This window comes from Orcinus orca, chromosome 12 (assembly GCF_937001465.1).
Source record: "Orcinus orca chromosome 12, mOrcOrc1.1, whole genome shotgun sequence".
Taxonomy (NCBI): domain Eukaryota; kingdom Metazoa; phylum Chordata; class Mammalia; order Artiodactyla; family Delphinidae; genus Orcinus; species Orcinus orca.
The window spans coordinates 37784999-37811104 of NC_064570.1; the positions used below are offsets into that span (position 1 = coordinate 37784999).

The 26106-nt window shown below is 39.7% G+C and overlaps 1 protein-coding gene across 16 annotated transcripts in view; it reads left to right on the forward strand.

Annotated features, from left to right (window-relative positions):
* The window catches only part of TRDN (triadin), a 380671-nt gene that overhangs the window by 128344 nt on the left and 226221 nt on the right, over positions 1-26106 (forward strand). For all 16 annotated transcript variants that reach the window (XM_049695258.1, XM_049695261.1, XM_049695255.1 and 13 more), the window contains one exon: positions 315-374. In XM_049695258.1, the coding sequence (XP_049551215.1) occupies positions 315-374 (60 nt within the window). The remainder of the gene's footprint in view (positions 1-314; positions 375-26106) is intronic.

The following is a 26106-nucleotide window of genomic DNA, read 5'->3' on the forward strand; positions in this document are numbered from 1 at the left end:
TGATTAAATATGATGACTAATAATAAATTTGATGAAAAAGGTTTTGATTTTTAAAAACACTATAATATTACTCTGAACTAGTCTGTTTCAATTTTTAAGGTTATTCTTTTTGTATGGAATAAATGGAAACTTAAATTTATTATTTTTCCCATGTGTTCATATATGTGCAAATTATTCCTTCACAGAAAATATTGTAGTAATTAAAATAGAATTATGCTACTTTGTTTGTTTTGTTAAGCCATCTTTCCCTAGGAAAAAGGAAAGGTGTCAATGACATTTTTTTCACTGCTTTTTTTTCTTTCTACTTTTGTCAGATCAGTATGCATTCTGTCGATATATGATTGACATATTTGCCCATGGGGATTTAAAACCAGGTATTCAAACAGTCCTTTTATTTGTCTCTTTTAATAGTCTGTTTCTAAGGTTGTCTGTTTTTTATGTACTAAACTGTTATGCTCATTTTTAAAAAACGTTGCATAATGCATGTGCAGATCTAGAATAAAACCAATGAAAACCAGAAGTAATAACTGGCATTAGGGCCTTTAATATTACTTGCTATGACTGCATGGCCTGTTGCAAATAAAGTCGGTTGAAAGCAAAACGTGCTAATATCTTTATATACAAAAAATGCTAATATCTTTAATAATATCTTAGAGTGAAGAGGTGAATCATCTTATTTTATTCTTGGTAAACTTAGAATAAAAGACATGTGACAATGAAAGCATTCTTCTTTTTTTGGTAGTGAACACAATTCATATTAAAATCCATCATATTTCAAATATTTAATCTTTTTTGATTTTCTCACTTGCATATGATCTTGGGTTAACCACTCCAGAGAACTACTATTGATGGAGATAGTCAACCCTGGAGTTAATAGTCAACACAGTGGGGAAGTATTTTTACTTAAAGGAATTTATCTATCATCTCTCCTGTCTTTAAATGGTGCCTAGAGTGTAACAGAGGATTCTTTACTAACATCTTAATTAAGAATTAATTTGATTGCTTGTACTCTGCCTTTTTCAGATTTAAAAACTGATAGTCTATGTTCATGTTTGGGGGAACATTTCTAGGAAGATGGTATTGTTAAGGTAGGAACTAATTTACATTAGAATAATTGAAGCTGATTGTTTAAAGCAAACTATATTTTGTTTTCTTAACTATTTTTATGGAAATCGTTCTAAAATGTACAATTATAATTCATGCATATAATGGCAAAAGGGCATGTTATATCTAAAATATATATATGACACATCTAGGTCCTGGAAAATTAGAAGATCGTGAGAACTTTGGCTCTCAGGAAAACTTAATTTTAGTAACTCATTCAAGTTAATTTCCTCCTCTTCCTCTACTTCTTTTTTTACTTTCTTATCCTTCTTTTTTAACTTTCTTATTGGGTTAGAAACTGAAATGAGGAGAAAAACACTGAAAAATAAAATTACTCATTTGGTAGAAATGATTAATATTAACGTATGTGTATAGTATCATAATAAAATTAGATGGAAGCATTGAGGAAGGTAGTTTAATATAGTGAAAAGAGAGGGCTTTGGACACAAATACAGATATAATTCTTGACCCCATCCCTTTCTAGCATTGGACCTTCAGCAAATCATTGAACTCCATCTGGTCTTCAGTGTTCATACATTGGGATTACAGTAATAAACTTACAAAGTTGTTGATAAAGCATCTAATAGATGCACAACAAAGTGCTATTACAGCTTTATTCTCTAATTCATTTATTTCACCACAGCCCATCTGGGTGAGCATCCCACGTAAAGTGAACGTATCAACATTGACAAGTCCCTATCTCTATATACCATTAACTCAGTTTTAGGTAGCAGGTTGTTGCCCATTTTTTCAGCTGTGATGGTTTAAGAAATTCATACTCTACACATATTTTGCTTTTTTAAGAGACCAAACTTGAAGATATCAATTAACTATTTACTTACACACAAGATGAATCTGTGTTCTTGATGAGCATGAGTTTTTAAATGCCATCATCTGAAGAAAATAATGTGTTCTTTGTTCCACTTAAATTATTCATAGTAGCTACTAATTGATTATACAGTACAGTTTCTAAGAGAATCACAGGGCACAGATAACCGTGCCTTATCACAGGCAGTGAGTTATGTTCACAGTTTTGGAGTCACAATGCCATTCGTTTCTTTCTGAAAATTCAACAATGGATTAAGGTCAGAAGGACCAGAAAAAACACCTCTGCATGAGTTAAGGAGAATTTTGCTGTTGTTGGGGAGGAAGGAAACTTTCCTTTACCCTCCTAGGTTCTTCTAGCTGCTATAAGAATTGAATTGACATGAGAGAGCTTAACAGGAGAAAATCAAATTATTTCATAAGCATAGGAACCCTACACGAGACGGTCAGAGACAGAAAGGTACAATGAGGTATACATTGCTATCCTGAACTAAGAAACGAGTTAGGGGCCCGAGGCTCTCGAGGGCAGGAGCGTAATTCACAGGACAATTTTAAAAGGAGCAGATATTGTCACTTAGGTGTTTGCCCTGCCATACAGATGGGGCCACTTACATAAAGTTCTGGTAATAACTTTTTTTTTCTGGGAAAAATCTCCAATTTAAGTCCTTGTAGGTAGTTAAGGGAGGAGACGTAGTTTCTCTTGAACCTGTAGGACCTCTGTTGCCCTAGCTCAAAATAATCCATGTGCCAAAGTGGCACATCTTGGAGAGGTCTGTTCTGAACCCCCAGGGTTCCCTCCTTTGGAACTTCCCCAAGAAGTTTCACAGTTCAGAATTTGAGTTGATAGATTGCTCTGTCTCATTGAACCACTCTCTTGGTCCTGAGGATAGGTCATCTCAGTGAGCCAGTTGTGTCTCATTTCATGAGGCTCCTAAAGTTAGGCCTATTGTGAAAGCAATCAGATATTTAATAAGAGACAAGTATATAGAAAAAAAGAAAAATAATAGTGATTGGAGTAGACTATCGGCCCAGTTTCTGAATGCGAGCAGTTGAGAAAGTTTCTAAGCATCCAACTTGAGACATCTTCAGATGGAGTGGGGGCAGGTAGTGACAATCTGATAGATTTTTTCAGGTTTGCAGTTTGAATATGCCTAGCGATCTTTCTGATTGGCCATAGCAACAGGCATGAAGATTGTCAGTGCATGAGCCGTTATGGTGATTTCTGTGAAGTTTATATCAAGTTGTCCAACTTTAGTTTGCATGGCTTTGGGAAAAGGGCAGTTTTAGTTCTCAATGATTCCAAATCAAAAGGGTGGGAGAAAAATTGGAAACCTTAGTTTGGAGAATTGTAGCCAAATATTGGTGAAAACTAGAAGAGTTCAGGAGCAGTCAAGTTTACAGGTAGAAAACAAAACTTTAAAAGACAATGGACAGCAATAGAATCTAATAACCACAAAAGTGTGTCACTGAAACATAATTTTCCTCTCTAAAAATCACCCTCATATCTATCCAATATAGACAAATTAAGACTAATCTGTTTGCAAAATAAGTCTAGTTTCAATAAACTGGGTCTGATTATTTACATAAGTACAGTAAGAATAGTGAGTGGTCATATAGACTCTTTTAAACTGCTTTGTTGGAACTTTTCATGAGAAATCTCTAGATTGAACTTTTAAAGGCCTCTTGAAGCCAGGATAGTCAAGCCAGGAAATTGTCATCAGCCTTCGCCTGAAATCAAATATAGATTTGGGTGAACTCCTCTCTTCTCAAGGTCCCCAAAATATCTTGAGATTCCTGCACTTGCCAGGAAGTGACCTTCCTTACTCACCCGGTGAGGCTGCTGACAACCCTGTAAGTAAAGCACCAGGCTGTTCCCAGGAGCTTTACTGGTTCCCTAAAGCAAATCTTAGCTCCTTCAAGTGGCCTGGTCCTATCTGAGTCTATGCATGTATCCCTCAAATATGAGACTCCAATCAAAGCCCTGGTAATATAACCAATGTTTTCAATTTTGTCCTGTTAGAAAGAGAAAAGATTCTTATTGAAGTTATGCAAATAACTATACTGCCATTAAAAAAAAATCCTTAAAATGCTAAGAGTTCCCAAGTTCTGGAGGGATTAGGTAGGGAGAAAAAGATAAATGTTTTAATTCTGTTTATGATTTACCAACTTGCTGTAAGTCATAAGTAGCGAAGTTAAACAATTCTTTATATCTGGAAGACAATGATTAAAAAACAGTAACATTTTAGACAAAAAATCATAAAAATTATAATCATATTCATCAGCTCATTCAGTCTTATGTAATTAATTCATGCTCTGCTTGAGTCTAGTTGTTCCATTAGCTCTGTCAACCTTGCTTGATGATTGAGGGTGACAGGGATGGTGATAATTCCGAGAAGTTTACAAGGTTTTCACTAAGGCTCAAATGATTTGCCCAGTGAAGTGGACAAATCACTTGATCACCAGAGACTGTGAAAGGTATACCCCAAGTGAGAAACACATTTTCTAACGGTTTCTTTGCCACTGTGAAGGCATCAGCCTTGTACCAAGGGAAGGCTTCAACCCATCTTGAAAACATTATACAATAACAATAATACACTGATAACCCATACTAAGTTGCAGTTGAATGAAGTCCAGCTGCAGATGTTTAAAGGGTTCAGTGTGAGGAGGTCTGAGGCCTCTGACAGGTCAGACATTGCTGGTAGACTGTTTTCACAATTTCATAGAAGTCTCCCAAGCAATGTGTATTTACAATTTGAGTAATATTAAACGCACTATGGTGGGTGAAGGAATACAGAAACCAAAAAATGGGGTTTGCCACAGAGCCACAAAGTACCAAGTGGCCATTCTGAGTTTCCCGTAGCCCTAAATGTTTATATAATTTACAGCTATTGTTTACCCATTTTTACTTCTCTGATTCAGGAGCAACTATTAGCATGTACAAGGACATTGGAATGGCAAAATTCTGGCAAAAAGAGGTCTTTTTTTTACATTAACATTCTGTGGATTGGCAAATTTATGAATATATTTCATAATTTCTAAAGACGTATGCTACTTTATATACAATCCTTAGATAAAGCAGAAGACATGTTTACTAAGAAACCCAAACATCTTTAGTTTCTACATTATAAAAAGACAAAAGTAGATAAAACTATGTTGAGTAATTAATGCTCAATATTTTATCTTATTTGGAAATGATCTAGGTATTCAGTGAATTTCCATTATTTAACTTAATTTAGCAAAACTCTAAGGTTTCAAGTCACCAGAGAGATTTGGGAAACTATTTTAAGTAGATGTACCGTAAAACAATCATTGTTTAAAAGTTATCTAAAAATTCTTATTCATTTATATCCATTCAATACTTTTGTTCTTAACAATCATACTTAGATTACTCATGAAAATTTTAGGAAACATTAAAGCAATTAGCCATCATCTTCAGTTGTTTCTGTTGAAGTTGTTTGTCTGGCAAATTTAGTACAGAGGTAATATGACCTTATTTGACTTTTAGTAAACCTCAGTAGAACAAACGTATAATACTGTGCTTAATGCTGATAACTCTGAAGGCATGTCTGTATTAATTAAATGAACAAACTTAAACTAGCTTTTATTTACCAAAAATTATCATAGCTCTCGTGAACCTGAAAAACATTTGGCTTAGTGTCTGCTATATCTTTGAGACTATTCTTAAATAGCGCTTGTGTGTTTTTAAGCCAGTTAAATTGAGCTCTTTTATAATTAATTTTGGTAATACCACTCAGAGGCAGAAAAATACCGTGTCTATAATATACATACATAAATATATATAAATAGACATAAAAGAGATACCTTATAGTTTTCATTAAAAGTGTTTTTTGAACCAGAATTTTGGGCAAGGGTGCTTATACAGCAATTTGTATTTTAAAAGCCCCCTTTCCATTTTTTAAAAAATTCAGTATTAAGAACTGGAGATGAAAAAAAAAAAAAAGAATTGGAGATGGTCTAGATAAGAGTTCCTAGAGAGATTACTAGCCTTTTGAGTTAAATAGCAGAGGTTTTTGGGATCTATGGAAAGGAATAGGTGGAATGTGAACTTCCTCTAGAATGGAATTTACAGTTTTGCAAAGATTTGTAAGATTGTAGGCTGATCAACCATCCAACTACATCGTCCTCAATTTGCTTCTTTATATCAGGAAGACTTCTGACTATGATTTAAATCAAAAAATTTTCATGCTCTGCTCAGGCAATTTTGTTGGCATGTCCAATTAATATTGCTTGAAGGGTAGATTGTTTTACAAAACTAGGTAGGGGAAACATTCCCCAGTAAGATAAAATGACCATCCCCATAATACAATCAGGTAAAAGAGATGCAATTGTTTTGTATAAAGCCTGTTCAAATATATCAATTCTCCTGTAAAATTTTATCTTAATTCCATTAACTCTTACATTACTAATTATAGCCTCCATTAAGATTTCATGAGTAAGTTTTGGTTTTACAATATTGGGTGGGGGAAATTTTCCCAGCCAGGCATAATACTATTCCCATAAAGCATTCAGGTAAAGTTGGCATAATTTCTTTACATAAAGCTTTTTTAAAGATTCAATTTTTTATAATCCTGTCAACTCTTACATTTCTATATTCTTTCAATCTAAATGTAGCCTGAGTCAGAACTTCATCAGTGGGTATTGGTACCAGTTCGTAGGGTTACCATGTCAAGGGGTTCCTGGAAACTTCTATTTTCTATCCCCAGACCATTTTAGTCACTCTTCTGCAAAAGGCTTTGGGCCCCCAATGAGGGGTTAAGCCAAGGAATCCTGGCTCCTCTGTCGATCTTTAACTTAATTAACTGGCCTGTTGCCCCTAGTGATTGCTGATCACAATTCTCATAGTAATCGATGTCTTTCAGCTTTTCAGATTTCTCCAAACTGGGATAAATAGACGAACTTATTTGGATTTCTTTAATGTTGGTGGATGAACAGGGGGCCGCCTTGGCCACCCAGCCTTTGGTAGCGCTATATTAAAACCTTTATGGTAGGGCTTCCCTGGTGGTGCAGTGGTTGAGAGTCCACCTGCCGATGCAAGGGACACGGGTTCGTGCCCCGGTCCAGGAAGATCCCACATGCCGCGGAGCGGCTGGGCCCGTGAGCCATGGCCGCTGAGGCTGTGCGTCCGGAGCCTGTGTTCCGCAACGGGAGAGGCCACAACAGTGAGAGAGGCCCGTGTACCGCAAAAAAAAAAAAAAAAAAACCTTTATGGTAACCCCATCAATGTCTGTTTTATTCATCCTGATGCTGGATGGCTTTATTAAAGGTTCAGGGTCTTGTTCTACCTGTCCAAAAAGAATTTTGGACAAGGAATGCAATGGAAAACACACAGAGACTGAAGCATAAAGAAAAACAAAGAAGCAGTTTATTAAGAGGCGAAAGTATGCACTCCGAGAAGAATGTGGGTGTCCTCGCAAGTGAGGAGCGCCCCGCGGGTTTTCTGATTTCCCTTTTTATTTCATCTTAACCTTTGAATAGGCATGAGTTTTTTCTATTAGGTGCAGAATATTCATTGATGAGAAAGTTGAGGCGGGGCGATGATCACATCCATCCATTCTTGTGCACTGGGCTCCTGAAGCCACCACACGTGCATCCTGAGAGCTATTTTCCCTTAAGGTTTCCCTTACCAGTTGAGCGCCACCCTGGAACGTTGTATAGTGGTCATTTGAAGCCTGGACATTTTTACTGCACATGCTCTGTCTTGCTCTGCGGGTTTTGTGATCAGGGTTCCCTATTCAGATGTCACAAAGCTTAATCAGAATCTAATTTATGTTCTTGGGGCTGATGCCATTCTTCCATGTTTCATGATCTCATTAAGTGCAAGACAATGAAGTGGCTTTGCCTTTTTGCCTAATGGCTATACATGAGTGTCAACAGAGAGTAGGTTCTTGTCTCATCACAGAAAGTATTCAGAGAGGAGACAGGAAAGCCGAGAAAGCAAAGCTAGGATTTATTTAAGCGATAGGATGCTCTCAAAGGAAGAGCAGACAGTATCAGTTGAGTAGCTGTTGCTGTTTACAAGATGTATGGCTTCCTGTCATTTGGCCCCTGTCTGCTTTCTCTGTTTATATCTAGCTATCTGCCTTCTCTAACATTACCCCTTCAAGGAGTCTGGACTCTTAAAATTTTTTTTTTTTTTTTTTTTTGGCGGCACACGGGCCTCTCACTGTTGTGGCCTCTCCAGTTGCAGAGCACAGGCTCCGGTCACGCAGGCTCAGCGGCCATGGCTCACGGGCCCAGCTGCTCCGCGGCATGTGGGATCCTCCCGGACCGGGGCACGAACCCAGGTCCCCTGCATCGGCAGGCGGACTCTCAACCACTGCGCCACCAGGGAAGCCCCCTTAAAGTCTTTTAAGGGGTAAAGCGTTGGTCCATCTTCTGTAACTGCTTCAACCTGAGCATGGGCGTTGTCCCTGCTGCCTGTGGGTGCAGATCTCCTTGCTGTCGGTCAGAGATAGGGGTCTTGGGGATTCTACGGTGGTGGAGATAGAGTGGGGAGTAGAAGGAGGCAGCACCCTCGTGCAGTGGATGTTGATAGTCCTCATCTTCAGGTGGGATGGGTTGAAACCCTTGTTGCATCATCATTTGAAGTGGAGTTTTCTGAAGCCATGGGTTTTTTTCCCTTGGCACCTCAGGTTTCGATACAGCAGTGTTAACAGGGAGAAATTGGAGTATATCTGAGTATAGTTATTAGTTATATTAAACATTAGTCCTGAATATTGTCTAATCCCTATGCTGGCTTTCTCTTGTGTATTGTTAACTATTATTGATATTATGCTTTTATTGTGAGTTTTAGTTTTCTTTATTCCAGTCACTAGGTTCTTCCACCAGACAGTGACATTCCCTACATATTGGATATTGGCAGTCTGGTTGGTGTCTGTTACCCAACTGTGATTACTGAAAACTAGTGTTTGATTGTAGTATGTTTCATTCAGCCATCGTAATTCTTGTCCCTGGATGCTAATACCAGTAAAACAGAGGCTAGCTTTGCCTAAAAGCTGAAATATCCTTCCGTCCGATTTGGAGGAGGGTTATCTGTTCCAGAGAGTTTGGCTTCCAGTTGGTTCCTGCCCCAGTCCTTCCTTCCTTCCCACACTGGGTGGTAAATGAGAACCCAGCGTATTTTGCTGTCAGCCCCATCGGGTCCCTCAAGAGGTGGGGAGTCCTAAAAGAGACGTACGTAGGTCCTCTGGGGAGGTGTGGTCGTGGGGCAGATCCAGCAGTCAGATGAGTTAGTTCCTTTAGCAGTGACATTCATGGTGTCAGATAGTGGATGTTTGTAAGCTGGAGCTGTGACGATGTGGATAACAAGGAGGACCGTTAGGATAGAGTCATGACTTCCTGAGAAGCAAAAGAGCAGAGAAAAAGAGAGTTTACTGGACAGGGAGGGTATTGACACCTGGAAGGGAAGTTATTAGCCTCTTTTAAGGTGATTTTTACAGGACTGACAAACTTTGTTTTCCCTGGGGTTCCCTGAGCCCAGACCTTTGGATCTATAAGTTGTTTTTTGTTTTTTAATTTGGGGGAAATATTTTGGGCTGGACTGTCCATAAGGCATAATCCAGCCTTTAATAGGCCTTGGTTTTAATTTTTAGGGCAAATAAGACTGAGAGAAAATCCCTTCCCAATAAATAGGCTGGGGCATTTAGGCATGACAAGAAACTTGTGAGTTCCAAGGGTCCTTCCCCAGGTGCAAGTGAGAGGGGTGGTGAAGTGTTTTAGCCTTGGCCTACCTTCTACCCCAACAGCAAAGCAGGTTTTGGGGGCAAGGGGCCCAGTGTGAGAAGTCAGGACAGAGTAAGTGGCTCTCGTGTCCACTAGAAACTGGACAAACTGACCTGCCACGTCAGTGGTCACCCGTGGTTCCTCCCGTGCGATGATGACTGTCTTCTCGGGAGCCTTGGGAGGACCCAGGTCCCGTCAATCAACCACTGCCATGACCAGCATGGGGGAATTTCCTCGCTCCCTTCGGAGCTGGGGGCATTCCCTCTTCCAGTGGCCCATCTTCTTACAGAGTGGGCATGGCATCTTGGGTGGAGGCTGGGAACTGTTTCCCGGGTATTCCTTGCTCCAGTGTTTGAGGCTCCCATAGCTAAAACAGGCTCCCTTTCCTGGCAGAGGTCTTCTGGTACTTTTGGGGTGACCAGGAGGTGGTTAGGTCTTGTCATGAGAGCTGCCAAAAGCCTGGCTTGCTGTCCTTCCCTTCTTAAGTCATGCTGTTCCTTCCTTTCTTCCTCAGCCTGGTCTCTATTGTTAAAGACACTGAAGGCCATATCAATAAGAAGGTTGAGAGGGTTTGCGGCCCCATGGCAAGCTTTTGAAGCTTCTGATGGATGTCAGGGGCTGATTGGCTGGTGAAGTGGGTTGTAAATACAATGTGTCCCTCAAAAGGGTTTGGGTCTACATTCATATACCCTCTGAGGGCGTCTACCAGTCGGGTCTGAAATAGGGCTGGATTTTCATCTTGGCCTTGGGTTATCTCCTTAACCTTACAATAGTTAACAGGTTTAATTATGCATCAATTCATCCCTTCAGTAAGGCAAAGGATTATGTGGTCCCTTCTAGTGATACCAGGCTGACCCGGCTGATAGTTCCAATTGGGTTCCCAGTTGGGATCCATTAGAGGTACTGCTGTCATGCTCACAGGGTGCTGATGAAGTTGGGCAACGTATAATCCATCAGCATGTTTGACCGTGTGCCCAAATATGGGGTCTTTTCCTCAGTGTGGCAGCAGTGGGAAAGGACAATATTTAGGTCCTTCCAGGTAAGATCAAAGGAGAGAGTCAGTCCCTGGAATTCTTTGGTGCACCGGCTGGGGTCCTCCTGGAATCTGCCCAAGTGAGTGAGGCACTGGTTGAGGTCAAAGAAAAAGAGGTGTAGACTCTGGTAATTCCCTGAGGCCTGCCTACTGCTTCCTGAAGGGGGCAAAGCAGCTCTGGCTGCACTTCTGGTACAGAAGGGTCAAGAAGCTTATACGGCAGGTGAGGGGCTGAAGATGGTAAAAGAGTGCTGGGGCTTGGGTCGTCTGTCTGGGGCTTGTGTTCCTCCAGGGGTGCCACTAGAGAGGGCATTTGTACAGCCTGAAAGGCTCCCAGCTGGCAAGGTTCCCTAACGTAGGACTTGCATAGCTCCAGGTTCTCTCTTAGGGCCATAAAAGCCTGAACCTAAGGAACTTCTACCCATTTTCCCTGCCTTTTGCAACAATGTCTAACTGTAAGATGGTATTATAGTTGAGGCTTCTTCCATTCTCTGGCCAGGCCTCATCGTCCTCAATGGGGCAAAGCTGTGTTACAAAAGAAAATGTGCTTTTTTTCTTTTAAAGCATCTAGAGGAAACTTGCCCCAGTGACTCAGAATGCACCTGAGGGGTGAGTCCTTGGGGATGGAGGTGTTTCCCATAGTTCCTTCGGGGAGAGAGTGCTCCTGTAACAAAGAGGAGCACTAGCCTTAGGAGGTCCCGTGGGGGCTCCCTAAGATAGGGCTGGTTCCAGGCCTCCCAGCCCACGCAGTCCATGGACCCTAGCCAAAATGGGGATTAGCTACCCCCGTTATGGCAGTCCTGCTGGGGCCTGTGTCCTATCCTGGCATCCTTGGTACCCAGGATGAGTAAGCCTTCCTTGAAGGCTTCTCTATAGATTTTTTTTTTTTTTTTTTTTGCGGTACTTGGGCCTCTCACTGTTGTGGCCTCTGCCGTTGTGGAGCACAGGCTCCAGACGCGCAGGCTCAGCGGCCATGGCTCACGGGCCCAGCCGCTCCGCGGCATGTGGGATCCTCCCAGACCGGGGCACGAACCCTGTCCCCTGCATCGGCAGGCGGACTCTCAACCACTGCGCCACCAGGGAAACCCCTTCTTTATAGATTTTAAGTACAATGATTAATCCCTGTGTTCCAGGGTACGTTCCCATGGAACAGACAGCCTCATTGTTCTAGGACCTATTTAGTTAGGGAACAATCCTTTCTCTCAAAGCGTGGTAAGTTTATGAAAATAGGCCCTGGGCCTTAAGGGAGGTGGTGTGTGAAAAAGCTTCTCTTTTTTCTTCCTTTTTTTTTTTTTTTTTTTTTTTTTTTGCGGTATGCGGGCCTCTCACTGTTGTGGCCTCTCCAGTTGCGGAGCACAGGTTCCGGACGCGCAGGCTCAGTGGCCATGGCTCACGGGCCCAGCCGCTCCGCGGTATGTGGGATCTTCCTGGACTGGGGCACGAACCCGCGTCCCGTGCATCGGCAACCGGACTCTCAACCACTGCGTCACCAGGGAAGCCCTTCCCTTCCCTTTTGTGGGCAGCGCCCCTGGGTCTCAGTCCCCCCGCCCCCTCCATCCAGTGGGCCAGGGCGGAGTGGTGCAGGGCGGGATTCGGTGGCATCAGGCAGAGGCACTATATCTGCACTTAAGGGGACAGAGGGCCCGGCGGCCCTGTGAGGACACCCCCAGTCCATCAACCCAGAGGAGGAAAGCGCAATGGGGACACCGTATCCCCTGGGCGTGGCCATGTGCGCTACCCACCCCTGGGCGAGGCCCCTGCCTCCCAGGGCGAGGCGGGGAGCGGGGGCAGGGACAGGCCCAGTTTAGGGGAGGGGGCGGAGCCCCGGGAGCGCGCACTGAGGCGGCAGCGAATGCTGGCCACCTGGACGTGCTCCCGTAAGCGCCGCCTGTGACACCCAGACCGCCTGTGGCCGAGGGAGCTCCCGAGGGGACTGCGGCACCGCCTCGGTGCGAACTCTCCTGCAGTGTGAGTGAGGCTGCATTTTATATCGACACACAATTGAACCCGAGGACCGTTAGTTAAATGGTGGATAAGGCAAACCCAGGGGGCAAAGCTCCTGTGTTTCGGGTCGCTAGCTGCCTGTGAGAAGGCCCGGAAACTTTTCCTGACTTGCCCTGCACAATGAGAAGTGCAAGACCTAGCGGTGAGGTTGGAAACTGCCTGGCAGATTTCTTTCCCCCCATTTCCGGCCGAGTATGGCGCAGAAGGAAAAATGGAAAGAGTGAGATAGGGAGGCAGAGACGATAGGCGTAGGTGGACCGATAGTAATCCTGTAACGGGAGCCGCGGGGAGGGGGCGGTGTTATGCCTTTACCTGTGTGCCGAAAACTCTTGCGTGGCAATTGCCTCGAGGTGGGCGGACAGACCTATCCTCTCTCCAGTCCGTTCCACGTCTGACTCATCCTCTTGCGGGAGAGTTCTCGTGGTGACTGTCCTAGTGGCTTTTAGAGCTGGACCTATGCGCACATCATGGCAGCAATGGTCTGAAAATGCGACAGACAGTGAGAGAGAGAGAGAGAGAAATGGCGGGAAGTCAGGCAGAGCCTCTCAAGCGCAAGGGAGGCAAGAGGCTGAGGCTTACCGAATTCTCCTGGCTGTTCCTCGCCAGAGATGTTACTGGAGGGTAGGTTTTGTCTCATCACAGAAAGAATTCAGAGGTGACAGGGAGGTCAAGAAAACAAAGCAAGGCTTTATTTAAGTGGTAGGATGCTTAAGATGCTCTCAAAGGGAGAGCTGGCAGTATCAGATGAGTAGCTTCTCTGAGCTTCTTTTGGCAAGCCGGTTCTGTGGGGTGTAGAAATGAAGGGGCAGAATATTCATTGGGGAGGGAGGGTTTGGGGGTCTTATTCCCTGATTTTCATTCCTGAGGGGAGGAGGGATTTTTTTCCTTATTTAATCTTGGTGGGGCGTGTTATGGCATTGGTGCATGATGGGAACTTCTTATCGGCAAGGCTAATTTTATTGTGATGAGAACATACTAAGCAAAAGGTTACCTTGGGATGCCAGAGAGTCCCGCCTTTTCCCACATTTCTTTGTGTGCCTCCAGGACACTTATCACCCCAAAATATGTGGTTTCCTGTCAGTCTGAAGGTTCCTGCTTTTCTTTGTCTGCTCAAGGACCCCCACTGTTTATTATTTACAAGATGTATGGTTTCCTGCCATTTGGCCCATGTCCCCCTTTCTCTGTTCACATGTAGCTATCTGCCTTCTCTAACATGAGGAGCCTGTCCTTGGGCCCAGTCCTATCTTTCCTGCCTCAATCTCAGTTTTAATAACTATCTAAAGATTTCCACGTTGCAGGGATGAGTCCTGTGACGCTTCTCTTTCTGATTTCTCTTTGTTCCATCTCTTTCAATACTTGCTTTATTTACTTTATTTCTTAATAACTCTTTAAAAAATTTCACCTTGTTTGGAAGGGTCCCTTGACTCTCCCCTCAATCTCTTTTCATTATCTTGTTAATTAACATAATATTTTTATTAGCATCTGTAAGATCCATGAGGGAAAGCTGAGACGGCTTCTTGAAACTTTTTTTTTTTTTAATTAGGGTAGTTCTTAAGGCTAGCCTTTATATTTCTTTGTATTCACTTTTTAATTTGGTCTTCCCATAGGTACCAATAAAACATCTGTTTATGATGACAGCTCTCTAAAAATTTACCAATTTAGAAGTTTTTCCAATTCAGAGGACCCATAATTGGCAAGTAGTATCTTAATAGTGATTGAAACCAATAAGTCTTTCTATGGTTTAACCATAGATGCAAGAGGTGTCCCCAAAGGAGAGTGCAAAGAGATGCAGCCCTCATAAGATCCAAAAAGTTCACTCCCAAAAATCATCTAAGAAAGCAAAGATCTTTGTTGCACAGGCAGTAAGGATGATGTAGTGCCTGCACTAACAAAGCAACAAAGGTTGAGATGAAAATGGCTCCTTATGGACTGGGACCCTTATGATAAGCTCCCCTGAGAAGTGGCATGCCTGGACAAAGAGATGCTAGTCAAAGCCAAGGTTGATACCTGTACTTAGGACCAACTGGCTACAGCTGCTCTAAATCCTAGTCTGTTTGACTGACTGGCAAATGCATGTAGGCACATCCACCTTATATTGATAGATGGCAGAACCCAGAGAGACTATTCTCACTGGTCATAAAGCCAAATGAGCTCTCAGGACCAAGAATAAGACAAAAGGAGACAGATACAAATTAAAACAGCGCCCGTCTTTGGGAGGAAATGGATCAATAAAGTCAAGAGTTCTCTGCCAAATTTACTGGTCACCAAGTACAAGGAACTAGCTCTACAAATATTTTCTCCTGCTAATTAAATTTTTTTTTTTTTTTTTTAAAAAGAGTCTTACCATTTGTTAGATGTTTCAGGATCTCTCAGCTGCAGCAGCCTTGGAGCGAGCAGAGTCCAGCAAGGGAAGTTTATGTTACCAACTAAACCAACTGGGAAGAAGAAAACTTCCCTCTAGCCTTCTAGGTTCTAAAAATTAAATTGACATGAGACAGATTAACAGGGAGACATCAAATTTAATTTCATACATACAGGAATTACCTGCCCTGCCACACACACTCACACAAGAGGCTCAGAGACCTCACATACCGGAGAGTTCACAGACAGAAAGGTAAAATGAGCTATATATTGCCATCCTGAGCTAGGGAATGGGATAGGGGCCTGGGGCTCTCAAGGACAGGAGGGTAATTCACAGCACAATAAAAAGAAAAGCAGGTATTAGGTAATTAGATGTTTGTCCTGCCATACAGATAAGGACACTTAGATAAAAATGATCTCCTATAAATAACTCTTTTTCTGGGGAAAAAAATCCCAATTTAAATCCCTATAGGTTGTTAAGGGAGGGGCAGTAGTTTTCTCTTGAGCCTATAGGATCTCTGTTGCCCTAGCTCAAAATAATCCACATGTCAAAGGGGCACATCTTGGGGAGGTCTGTTCTGAGCCTCCACACTACTAGCCATACAGAAAGTTCCCTTCTAAAGTCATATGTAAACATTCTTTAAACAGTCATGAGTTCAAATCTCTAGCACTATGTAATATTCAAACTCTTGAAAATAATTCCCAAGTGCCATGGTTTTAGATTTCTTGATACCATTTATTGACTTTCTAGTTGCCTTCATAATTTATTTCATCTACCTACATTCATGATTTTGAAGGTTTGTTGCCATAATGTATAAGAAATTAAAGAATATGTAATCATTAAGATGCAAAAAAAAAAGAAAAAGAATGTGTAAATCGGTATATCTTATCTGGGAGGGTGGAATGGAAGAAGTTAGAGAATGGAAACCTGTATGGTATGCCCATTGTTTCATATAAAAAATTATATAAAGCTTCATAAGTGTACAGAAGGAAAATTAATAATATTATTTTTGTTGGTGAGACAATACATAAGATGAAGTGAGAAAGCACTAAATATGGCTTGCATTTTGGAAAATAAGGAATCAGAAACAAGATTTAATCTGGGCATGTTAATTTAGAGAAAATGCAAGTGATAGACTTTGACTGACAATTACAGAATAAAACAATTCCTGCCAAGTTTATTGCTCTGCATGTATCCAGTATTTATAAAACATTTGTGCTGCCATCTGCTTCTGTTTGGGATTAGTGGAATACCTGTTATTATTTAGTTAGAGTTCATTATTAATTATTGGTAATGAGTTTTTAAACTACAACTTGATTTTACCCTCTGGGATGAAGTTTCCTTTTTTTTGGATAATATTGTCCCACCCTCAAAAGTAGCCCAAATTACAGTTCAGATTTGAAAAACCTTGTTAAATGTGCTAATGCCATGATGTCTCACATGTCGCTTTTTTTAAAAATTAATTAATTAATTAATTTATTTTTGGCTGCGTTGGGTCTTCGTTTCTGTGTGAGGGCTTTCTCCAGTTGCGGTGAGCGGGGGCCACTCTTCATCACGGTGCGCGGGCCTCTCACTATCGCGGCCTTGTTGCGGAGCACAGGCTCCAGACGCGCAGGCTCAGTAGTTGTGGCTGACGGGCCTAGTTGCTCCGCGGCATGTGGGATCTTCCCAGACCAGGGCTCGAACCCGTGTCCCCTGCATTGGCAGGCGGATTCTTAACCACTGCGCCACCAGGGAAGCCCTCACATGTTGCTTTTTTATCTCATCAAATAAAATACTTCTGACTAATATTGTCTTAAAATTTTTTAGCTATCTGAAGATGAACTGAATTGCTCTTTCTCTACAGTAAATATGCAGTATTCTATGGCCAGAAACAATCCCCACCTCAATTACAGGGACCATCTTAATTAGGCAGAATGAACTATAGGGATCAGATCATTTTGTTGTATCTAGTTAAAATTCTCTTATAGTGACACACTCTATATTAAGTTGAAAAATTAAGAAAATTCTGTTTAAACCTGGAAAATTAGTGTATGCTACTAAGGCCAAAACTATGAGCAACTGGAGTAGACATATGTCTACAATGTGTAATTTTAGGGATATTATGGACATTGAAGAGCTCCTTTCTTCAAGAAATACTTTCTCTGCTGCCCTTCAATAACTAACAACCCCACCATTAGATCTCCTGAATGTGTAGATGTTCAATGTAATAGGATGCATTTTGAATAGCCCCTAACCTACTTTAGGGAGGAGGGAGGGGAAGAGGAAGAGAGGGAGAGACTGAGAGAGAAGGAGAAAGAGACAGATCCCGTCTTCACATGGGGGCTGTCCTGAAGCTGATGACCCCCACTTTTCCTCTAGGGCTAAAGTGTCTAGTTGTCATTTTCTTTCTTTTAATTTATTTTTTATTTTTCAATTTCTATTGAGTTATGATTAACCCACAATATTATTATATTAGTTTCAGGTGTGCACCTTAGAGATTGATATTTTTATACATTATGAAATGATCACCACAATAAGTCCAGTTAGCATCCATCACCATACAAAGTTTTTGCAACACTTGACTATATTCCCTGTGTGTACATTACATCCCCATGACTTGCTTATTTTATGGCTGGAGATTGTACCTCTTAATCCCCTTCACCTATTTCGTCCATCCCCCAAACCCCTCCTCTCTGGCAACCACCAGTTTGTTCTCTGTATCTATGAGTTTGTTTCTGTTTTATTTTGTTTGTTCATTTGTTTTGTTTTTTATATTCCACATATAAGTGAAATCATGTGGTATTTGTTTTTCTCTTTCTGATTTATTTCACTTAGTATGATAACCTCCAGGTCCATCCATGTTGCCTCACATGGAAAGATTTCATACTTTTTTTTATGTCTGGGTAATATTCCATTGAATATATATATATATATATATATATATATATATATATATATATATATACCACATCTTCTTTATCCATTCATCTATTGATGAATACTTAGGTTGCTTTCATATCTTGGCTATTGTAAATAGTGCTGCAGTGAACATAGGGGTGCATACATCTTCACAAATTAATAGTCTTATAAGAGAACTATTAAAACTGGTCAAAGCAGACTTTGGTGGCAACTCTGAGACTCAATTTACAGTGTCTTTTGTCTTTTTGTTTATTTTTATAAATTTATAGTACAGATGGTCAAGATAGAAGCCTTTAGATTTATTAATCTTTATCAACTTTCCAGTAACTCCAATTTCCTTTTCCATACTTTGTGGCTAAGCACATTTTTCTTAAGCGACAGCTTACTGATAGTTTCATTCATTTAGGTAGACTCTTAAAAAGAGACATCATGATTTTGCTAGGCATTTTCATACTCCCTCTTCATCAGCTTCCACTTGGGCCAAATAAATTGCATGCATTACCAGACAGAGTCAACGAAATTAAACAAGAGACACATTTCTATGAGTAAGAAATCACATGGCTCACAGACCCCTTTATACTTACTATAGATAAAGAAATCAATTTAAATGTCCAGTACAAGGACCAGGGCTAGTGTGCTTTCGCTTAGTAATTTTAACACTTTTTTTCAGCTTTTCATCTCTGTAGCCATTATGATTAAGGTTCAATACAAGCTAAAGTTTATCCCTTAGAAATTATCCAACTATTGAAATTCCAGCTACTGTCTGACTTTTACTTGAGCCAAGAATTTATGTCAAGGTAATTTATTCTACTTTCTGTGTCATTTATTCTCTTAAAATTGAAGGTATTCACCTATCAAAATCTTTTCTGACTATAATAAGGTATTCTTTGGCAGCCCACATTCCAATTCTATGGGTTTTAAGTCCATAGCTAGAAAGAGCTTCAAGGAATAAGTTAGTACTCTCATTTTATTAAGATCCTTTTCTTGAACTTCAGTGGTGCTTAACTGCATTTTTGGTTTGATCCTGCTGAGAAGAGGTCAAATGTAATTGCGTTATAGTCACTGTTATTCAATGGTTTAATCTAGTGTATTTCAGAGCTCAGTTGGCTGTATTGGAGAAGAGTAGGTAAAATTTAGCCTTGCTCTGCTCTTCTCCAAAAAATCCTGCTACTAAAAAACATACTCACTTTAGTTCCAAACATCTAATTATTTTCACAGAACAAAAGCTTTGGGAGTTTTGATGTTTACTCAGTAAGCATTTGTTGAATCCTCTCTATAAGCTGATAATCCAGAAAAGAGATAAGACATAGTACAAATAATTTTATAACTAAGGAAAACTTGATAGGTATGCAATAGAGGTTCAGAAAATGTACAAGCTAATCTCAGGATGCTACAACAAATAGTTATCTCCACTTATCATTTGGACCTCTTAATGTTTTTAATAGTTGAAATCATTTAAAGATTGTTTACAGAAGTAAGATTAAAGGAATGGTGAAAATTGTGATACAAATTTAAACATAGCAAAGTTAAATGTTTATTTGATCAATTACCTGGTTTTGAAGGTGTGTACACTCCCAATTGGAAACATCTTCCAAAAGGAACTAAAGCCGCTCGTCAACTATCATTCGTAAACCTACAATTTATCCACCTTGTAGATACCAGTTCTAGATTTCAAACACATCTTTAATAGACTCTAGGATGCTATTACTTCAAATTCTTTCAGAACTTGCATCACCAAAATGCAACAGCTGAATTTTTGATGGCTCATAATTTTGTTGAAAAGATGTCATCTTGATTCCATAATTCTAAAACATTTTTATTATTAGATTTATAAACATTAATTGGAATGATAAATCCAATAATTGAAAAATTTATACATTATTAATCCTTCTGACTTCCTTAGCATTTGTACACTTAAAAAACATAAATTTTGGCACTCAGATTTTATAAAAGATGAATGAGTACTATAACATAACCTTTTAACGAAATGAGATGTTTCACGTTCTTGCCACAAAATATTGCATGATAAAGTCCCAGTTGAAGAACTAACCAGATGAGAATACCATATTCCCTTTTTGTCCTTTGAAATATATTGTTCACTCATTGATTGTTGGGTTTGAGAAAATTCATTGTCATGTGAAGATTCATAGTTTAAAATTTCACTTGAACAGTCAATTTCAATTTCACCCTAATCATTAAGGTTTAGTGTATTGCTGTCTGTCTTTTTGTATTCATCTTCTGATTCACCCAATAAAAAGCTTTGTGTGTCAATATTCTTCTCTTTGCAGTAATGGATGGAAAATAAAAACTCTAAATTCTAAACTGTATTAAGTAAAACTAAAAGTAGACTGTAAAAATGTCTCCAGGCTTTTATACCGTCTTGAATGATGATGCAAAACTTTAGTCAACACAATGAAAAAACTGAATGATGAGATAATGATGATTTATCTTACAACTACATCATCCTTCTGGACAATTCCATCATTATTCTCTTTTCTTAATTTTTTTCTCCTTAGCATTGTTGGGAATAATTGACGAGTAATGATGAAATAATTCCTTAGTTGATGAAATAGAAAATGTTCAAGATATGAGAAAAATAAGATCATGAGTATCCCATAATGTGTGATTTTTAAACTGTCCAATGGTGCTACATGATAATTACAAGATAGAATGAGTTTTATTGTTTAAAAATTATTAATTTTAGGGCTTCCCTGGTGGCACAGTGGTTGAGAATCTGCCTGCTAATGCAGGGACATGGGTTCGTGCCCTGGTCTGGGAGGATCCCACATGCCATGGAGCAACTAGGCCCGTGAGGCACAACTACTGAGCCTGCGCGTCCGGAGCCTGTGCTCTGCAACAAGAGAGGCTGCAATAGTGAGAGGCCCGTGCACCGCGATGCAGAGTGGCCCCCACTTGCCACAGCTAGAGAAAGCCCTCACACAGAAACGAAGACCCAACACAGCAAAAATAAATAAATTAATTAATAAACTCCTACCTCCAACATCTTCTTAAAAAAATAAAATAAAATAAAAAATTAATTAATTTTAATTATTGTTTAAAAATAATTAATTATAGATCTTCTTTGGAAGCTCTATAAGAAAAAATAAGACAAGGAATATTAGTCTCTACAAATAGTGAGAATAGCTCAAAAAAGAAACAAAAACACTAAGATTGGCTTCAGTGGACCCAGATAGTACACTGGGACCCAATGGAGAGAATGTAAAGGTGGGGGCCACACAAGCCAGGATTTAAATACTTTGCTGTGGGGTTTTGTTTTGGGTCTTTAGTCTGGAGAATTTCTTTGTAAAATTCATTTCTTAAGATTCTTAAAATGATAATGTATGTACATGTCCTTCCCCAAATTTTTTTGCTTTCTCTTTTTTTTTTTTTTTTTTGCTTTCTCTTTTACTATGGAAATTTACAGCAAAATGATAGCGCTCCTAGTGTGAAAGTTCAGAGAAAATCTTATGGAAGAGGTAAAAATTGAAATGGACCTTGAGAAATTGGTAGGGTATGCCTATATCAAGTTAAGGATAAAGACATTTAAGGCTAAAGCGATAATAATTAAGGCACAGAATCACAATATATTGAGATGTTCTTTTGTGATTGTCAATTCTTGAGTATTTACTTTTTGCTAAATCGTATTTAATCCTTATAAAACTCTGAGAGTAGTGTGTTATCATCCTTGTTTTACAGATGAGAGAACTTAGGCAGAGAGTTCAAGTGTTTTGTCCAGGTCATACACTGTGTGGACAAAGAATTTAAACCCAGGTCTGCCTAATTCTAAGGCCCTCAGGATTAAGATGAAATCTCTCAGCTTCCAAGACTTAGGGAACTGTCAGTGGTTCACTCTGATTGGCACTTAGGGACCTAGAAAGAGAAACAAGATTGGAAATGTTGTGCAAGATGGTTCAGAGAATGAAATAGGAAGGACCAATTAGAGTAAGTCCGAGGAGAGGAAGTAAAGCTTGATCTTGGGAGGTGGTATGAAGGTAACTAAGTTGATTTTAGAAATATCACAAAAGTAGACATATGGGATTTATTAATATTGATACCATAGGAAAGTAAAGTAAAAACTTATTCAGAGATTGTTGGCCTGAAAACCCAAAAAGATGCCCTAAATAGGAAGTAAAGGAAGAGAGTGCCCACTAGAGTGGGCAGAGCTGGAGAAGTAGGAGACTGAATTCACTTATTCTTTTTTTTTTTGCGGTAGGCGGGCCTCTCACTGTTGTGGCCTCTCCTGCCGTGGAGCACGAGCTCCGGATGCGCAGGCTTAGCGCCATGGCTCACGGGCCCAGCCGCTCCACGGCACGTGGGATCCCCCCGGACCCAGGCACGAACCCGCGTCCCCCGCATCGGCAGGCGGACTCCCAACCACTGCGCCACCAGGGAAGCCCTCACTTATTCTTAAAGCCACATGTGGTATTCAGTTGCAAAAGGGGAATAAGTGAAAATTCCAATCCAGATGTCATTTGATAAGCATCTGCTAAATATTAAGGTTCATTCTGTATATTTTCACATACTTTATTCATTTAATTCTCACAGAAAGCTCTGAAGTAGGCAGTTAGAGAATCAAGTGTGGAGCTTCGGGGAGAGGTCAGTGGTGGAGATGAGGTTGCCTGGAGACAGAGTGAAATAAGGCAAAGTACAAGCACTGAGTATCTTCTGCGTGCTCAGCAGTCCCAAACTGAGCACAATAAAGGACATAAGAATACTAAAGATGATCTCTCTTTTAACAAGTGGTGTAGATGAAAGAGAAGAAAGGAACTAATTAGTAGAAAAAAGTTTAAACTTGAGAGATTGCATAATACAGGCACTAAATGTTACAAGTTTCAGAGAGACATCCGTGATTTCTGGTGTCAGGAGAGATAATGTACATCTAGAACTTGAAAAATGGATATTATTTGACTAACTGCTGAAGAATACATAGGGCTTGCTTTGTGTATGAATGAAAGAGAAAATGAATGAGGACATAGGGCATGTGAAATTGATATGTTTATATGACAATGATGATATCAGACTGGATAGGGGATAAATTAAGATTAGAAACGGGGCATAAGAAGTGATGTTTGTGGTGACAGATTACAGACACTTGGTCAATCAGGCACAGCTGATATCTGGCATGGAAGAGAATCTTTGAAAGATTTAAAGTAGAACAATGACACAAAACCAGTATTTGAGAGAGTGTGATCAGGCAGCCCTCTGCTTAAGGTATTGAAAACAAGAAAATTTGTGCAATAGTGCTAAAGTGTTGAGTCTAAAACATGGTTTGGAAGGAAGTTGGGGCATATTTCACAAGCCATTTTTTCATGGGGGTGGTGATGGGAACTGTGTATAAGTGACTTAAGAAATTAATATTGCAACTCAAAATACTGCAAACTATCTTGACAATTTAAGTTCACGCAAAAGGTAGAAACTTAAATGAGGTCTAGATATAAATAAGAAAAGTGAAATATGTGTGACTGTCGGTCAAAACCACAGTGTATGAAGGAAAGTGCTAGAACCAGACCTGTTTATAACCTAACAGACAGTAATTGCTTCCTTTTCTTCTTTGGCTGATTTCTGTTGTTTTGCATTGTTTTATTTTGTTTCTTCAGAAGTAACCATTTAATGCATGAACATTACAGGCAGTGAGAACAGGTGGTTAGGCATACAGACTCCAGAGCCAGACTGCATGGTTTCAAATCTAGGCCCTGACACTTGCTTGAAATTATAACTTTAGTCAAGTTAATCAATCTCTTTAAGTCTCCATTTCCTCCCCTGTCAAATGAGGTGGATAATGGGATTGTTGCAGAATACATGAGCAGATGGTCAAAGTGCACTGAAAGGCCAAAGCTTTCCAAGTGCTTAGTTTTTTAGAACCACATCAACAGCATACTACACCAATTTTGCCCATTCTAGTCATCTGATGTCTTCTATCCTTGGTTCTACTATCTATATAATGTGGGTAATAATACATAATTTATAGTGTTATATTGAGGTTCATATGAAAAAATCCTGCATTATATGCATTAATGAGTTTGGTTTAAGTGTCATCTAGATGAGTTCTACGAACCACGTTAGATTCTGTAGATATAGCAGTGAACAAGTATGCGTGATGCCTACTTCTCCTTTAAAATAGGATAATAGATATTACTTTATAGGGTAATAATGGAATAATTCATGCATAGACACATATACTTAGAACACTACCTGACTATAATATGTACTATTTAGATGTATAGTGGTAGCAGTGGTGCTCAAATATAGCAAAATTATGGTTTTCTACCCACCACTTCATATTACCTTTCCGATTTATCGTATATTATATATCATCCTCTCCCTAGCAAGTCTTCCTTTACTGCCCTATATACACCTTCAAGAAACATTTTCCTTGAAATCCTTGTTGCCTCATACCTTGCCAGATACATGCTATGTTTATTGAATTGAATTCATGATGTATAATATTTATGTCACTAAAAAAAATTATTGATGATCATCCCAGAGCAGCCCTCTTTATTCATTCCTAGAAATAATCTTGTTATTTAGAAAGATGACAGGTTTCTAAGCATTGCAAATAGGCCTTGTGTAAAGATTCTTAAAGGAGTTATTGGTAGTATCTCTAGAGACGGAGGCTCAGAATTAACAAAGCTGGGTTTGCTGTGTGTGTCAGTAAACTGCAGGCAGCATATAGAATTACACAGAAGTGAGAAAAAAAGAGAGAGAGCCTACCCTTCATTACAGGCGTGCATAGTTCCTGGACTTGGCCCCATGAAAGGTGCCTTCTGATTATTTGAAGTATGGGCAATCTATTTAAGATAAATGTATCCAATTTTCATAGTTGTCTCAATCAATCGATTAAACATTCTAGTCATTATAAATAGCTAGAATGTGCAGAAATAGATACAAGCACTTCTGAGTGGCCATGATTCCTCTGATGCTGCTACTACTCTCTCAGTCAGCTTCATTGTGATAAAAGGCATTAGGTTTGGGGAGAAGGCCAGTAAATAAGAAGAATTCTCTCCCCACAGTATAATGTTCATATCACTTTACTTTCTCTTTGTACATGTAAGGAGAACAAACTGAAGACCTAACATTTCATTTTTCTTGCTTTCTCAGAATTTGTCTCCAGCCCTTTTGAAAGAGGTGTCAGATTCTAGAGGAATGTCTTTGCTGTGAGGGAACTTTGATTACAGTGTCGTTCTGGTCTGGCCTTGTCACTATTAATGGCATGGACCTGCTGTCAGATAAGAATAAATTCCTTCTCAGGTAGCCTACCGGGACTATTCAAAGCTTGTTCTAAAATAGTCTGAAAAGGAACAAATAATACAGAGTAATTTGAATTGCTGAATGAGAAGCAAGGAAAATTAGGGCTTAATCAAAGAATTATCAAACTAATTAGGTGTTATTTATTAATGTGTCATGTCTTTTAATAATCTTATCTGTCATTTATATGCAAGAGCGCAGATTAAAAAAGCATTCTAGTGATTATGTAAATATATTCCCCTAGTGCTATTCTAAGGTTCATTTGGGTGGCCCAGAAGATAAAGAATAAGGAATTTAGGGCTTTCTAACCATTCAACTAAATGCATAGTTCTTAACCCTTTTCTTAAGCAAGTCTTATTTTATTTTTTAGTTTTAAAAGCAGCCCTATTTTAAACATAGAAATAAGTATGCCCCATGCCTATTTTGATATAACTAATTATAAACTAAGTAGTTTGATATAGCTACTTTCAGAGAGATCTAATTTGGTAAACAAATACTCCTTGTCCATAGCTTTTATTCCCGTATAGGATGTTTGTGCAAGATGAAGACAATAATGAATTTTGCAATATTAACATTAACGTTATAGGCTGAAGACTGTTCAACCAGTCACTCAGGATTTTTTGATCAGTTCTATGACTGCTATTCTAGCCTAATGTATTTTATGTTTTGGTTTTCTAAAATATTCTATGTTGAGGCACTAATACTGTTTATTCCCACATAGTAGTAATAATTATTCCACATTTGAAGATAATATGTTTTGCCTATTTACCTCCTCCTCAGCATCCAAGTTGATATGCTGAAAGTCGTCCTGTCAGTCTCCCAGCAGTTACTGAACCCCTAGAATGTACTCAATGCTGGTGGTCGTAACATGAGTTTCAAAGTAGAAGGA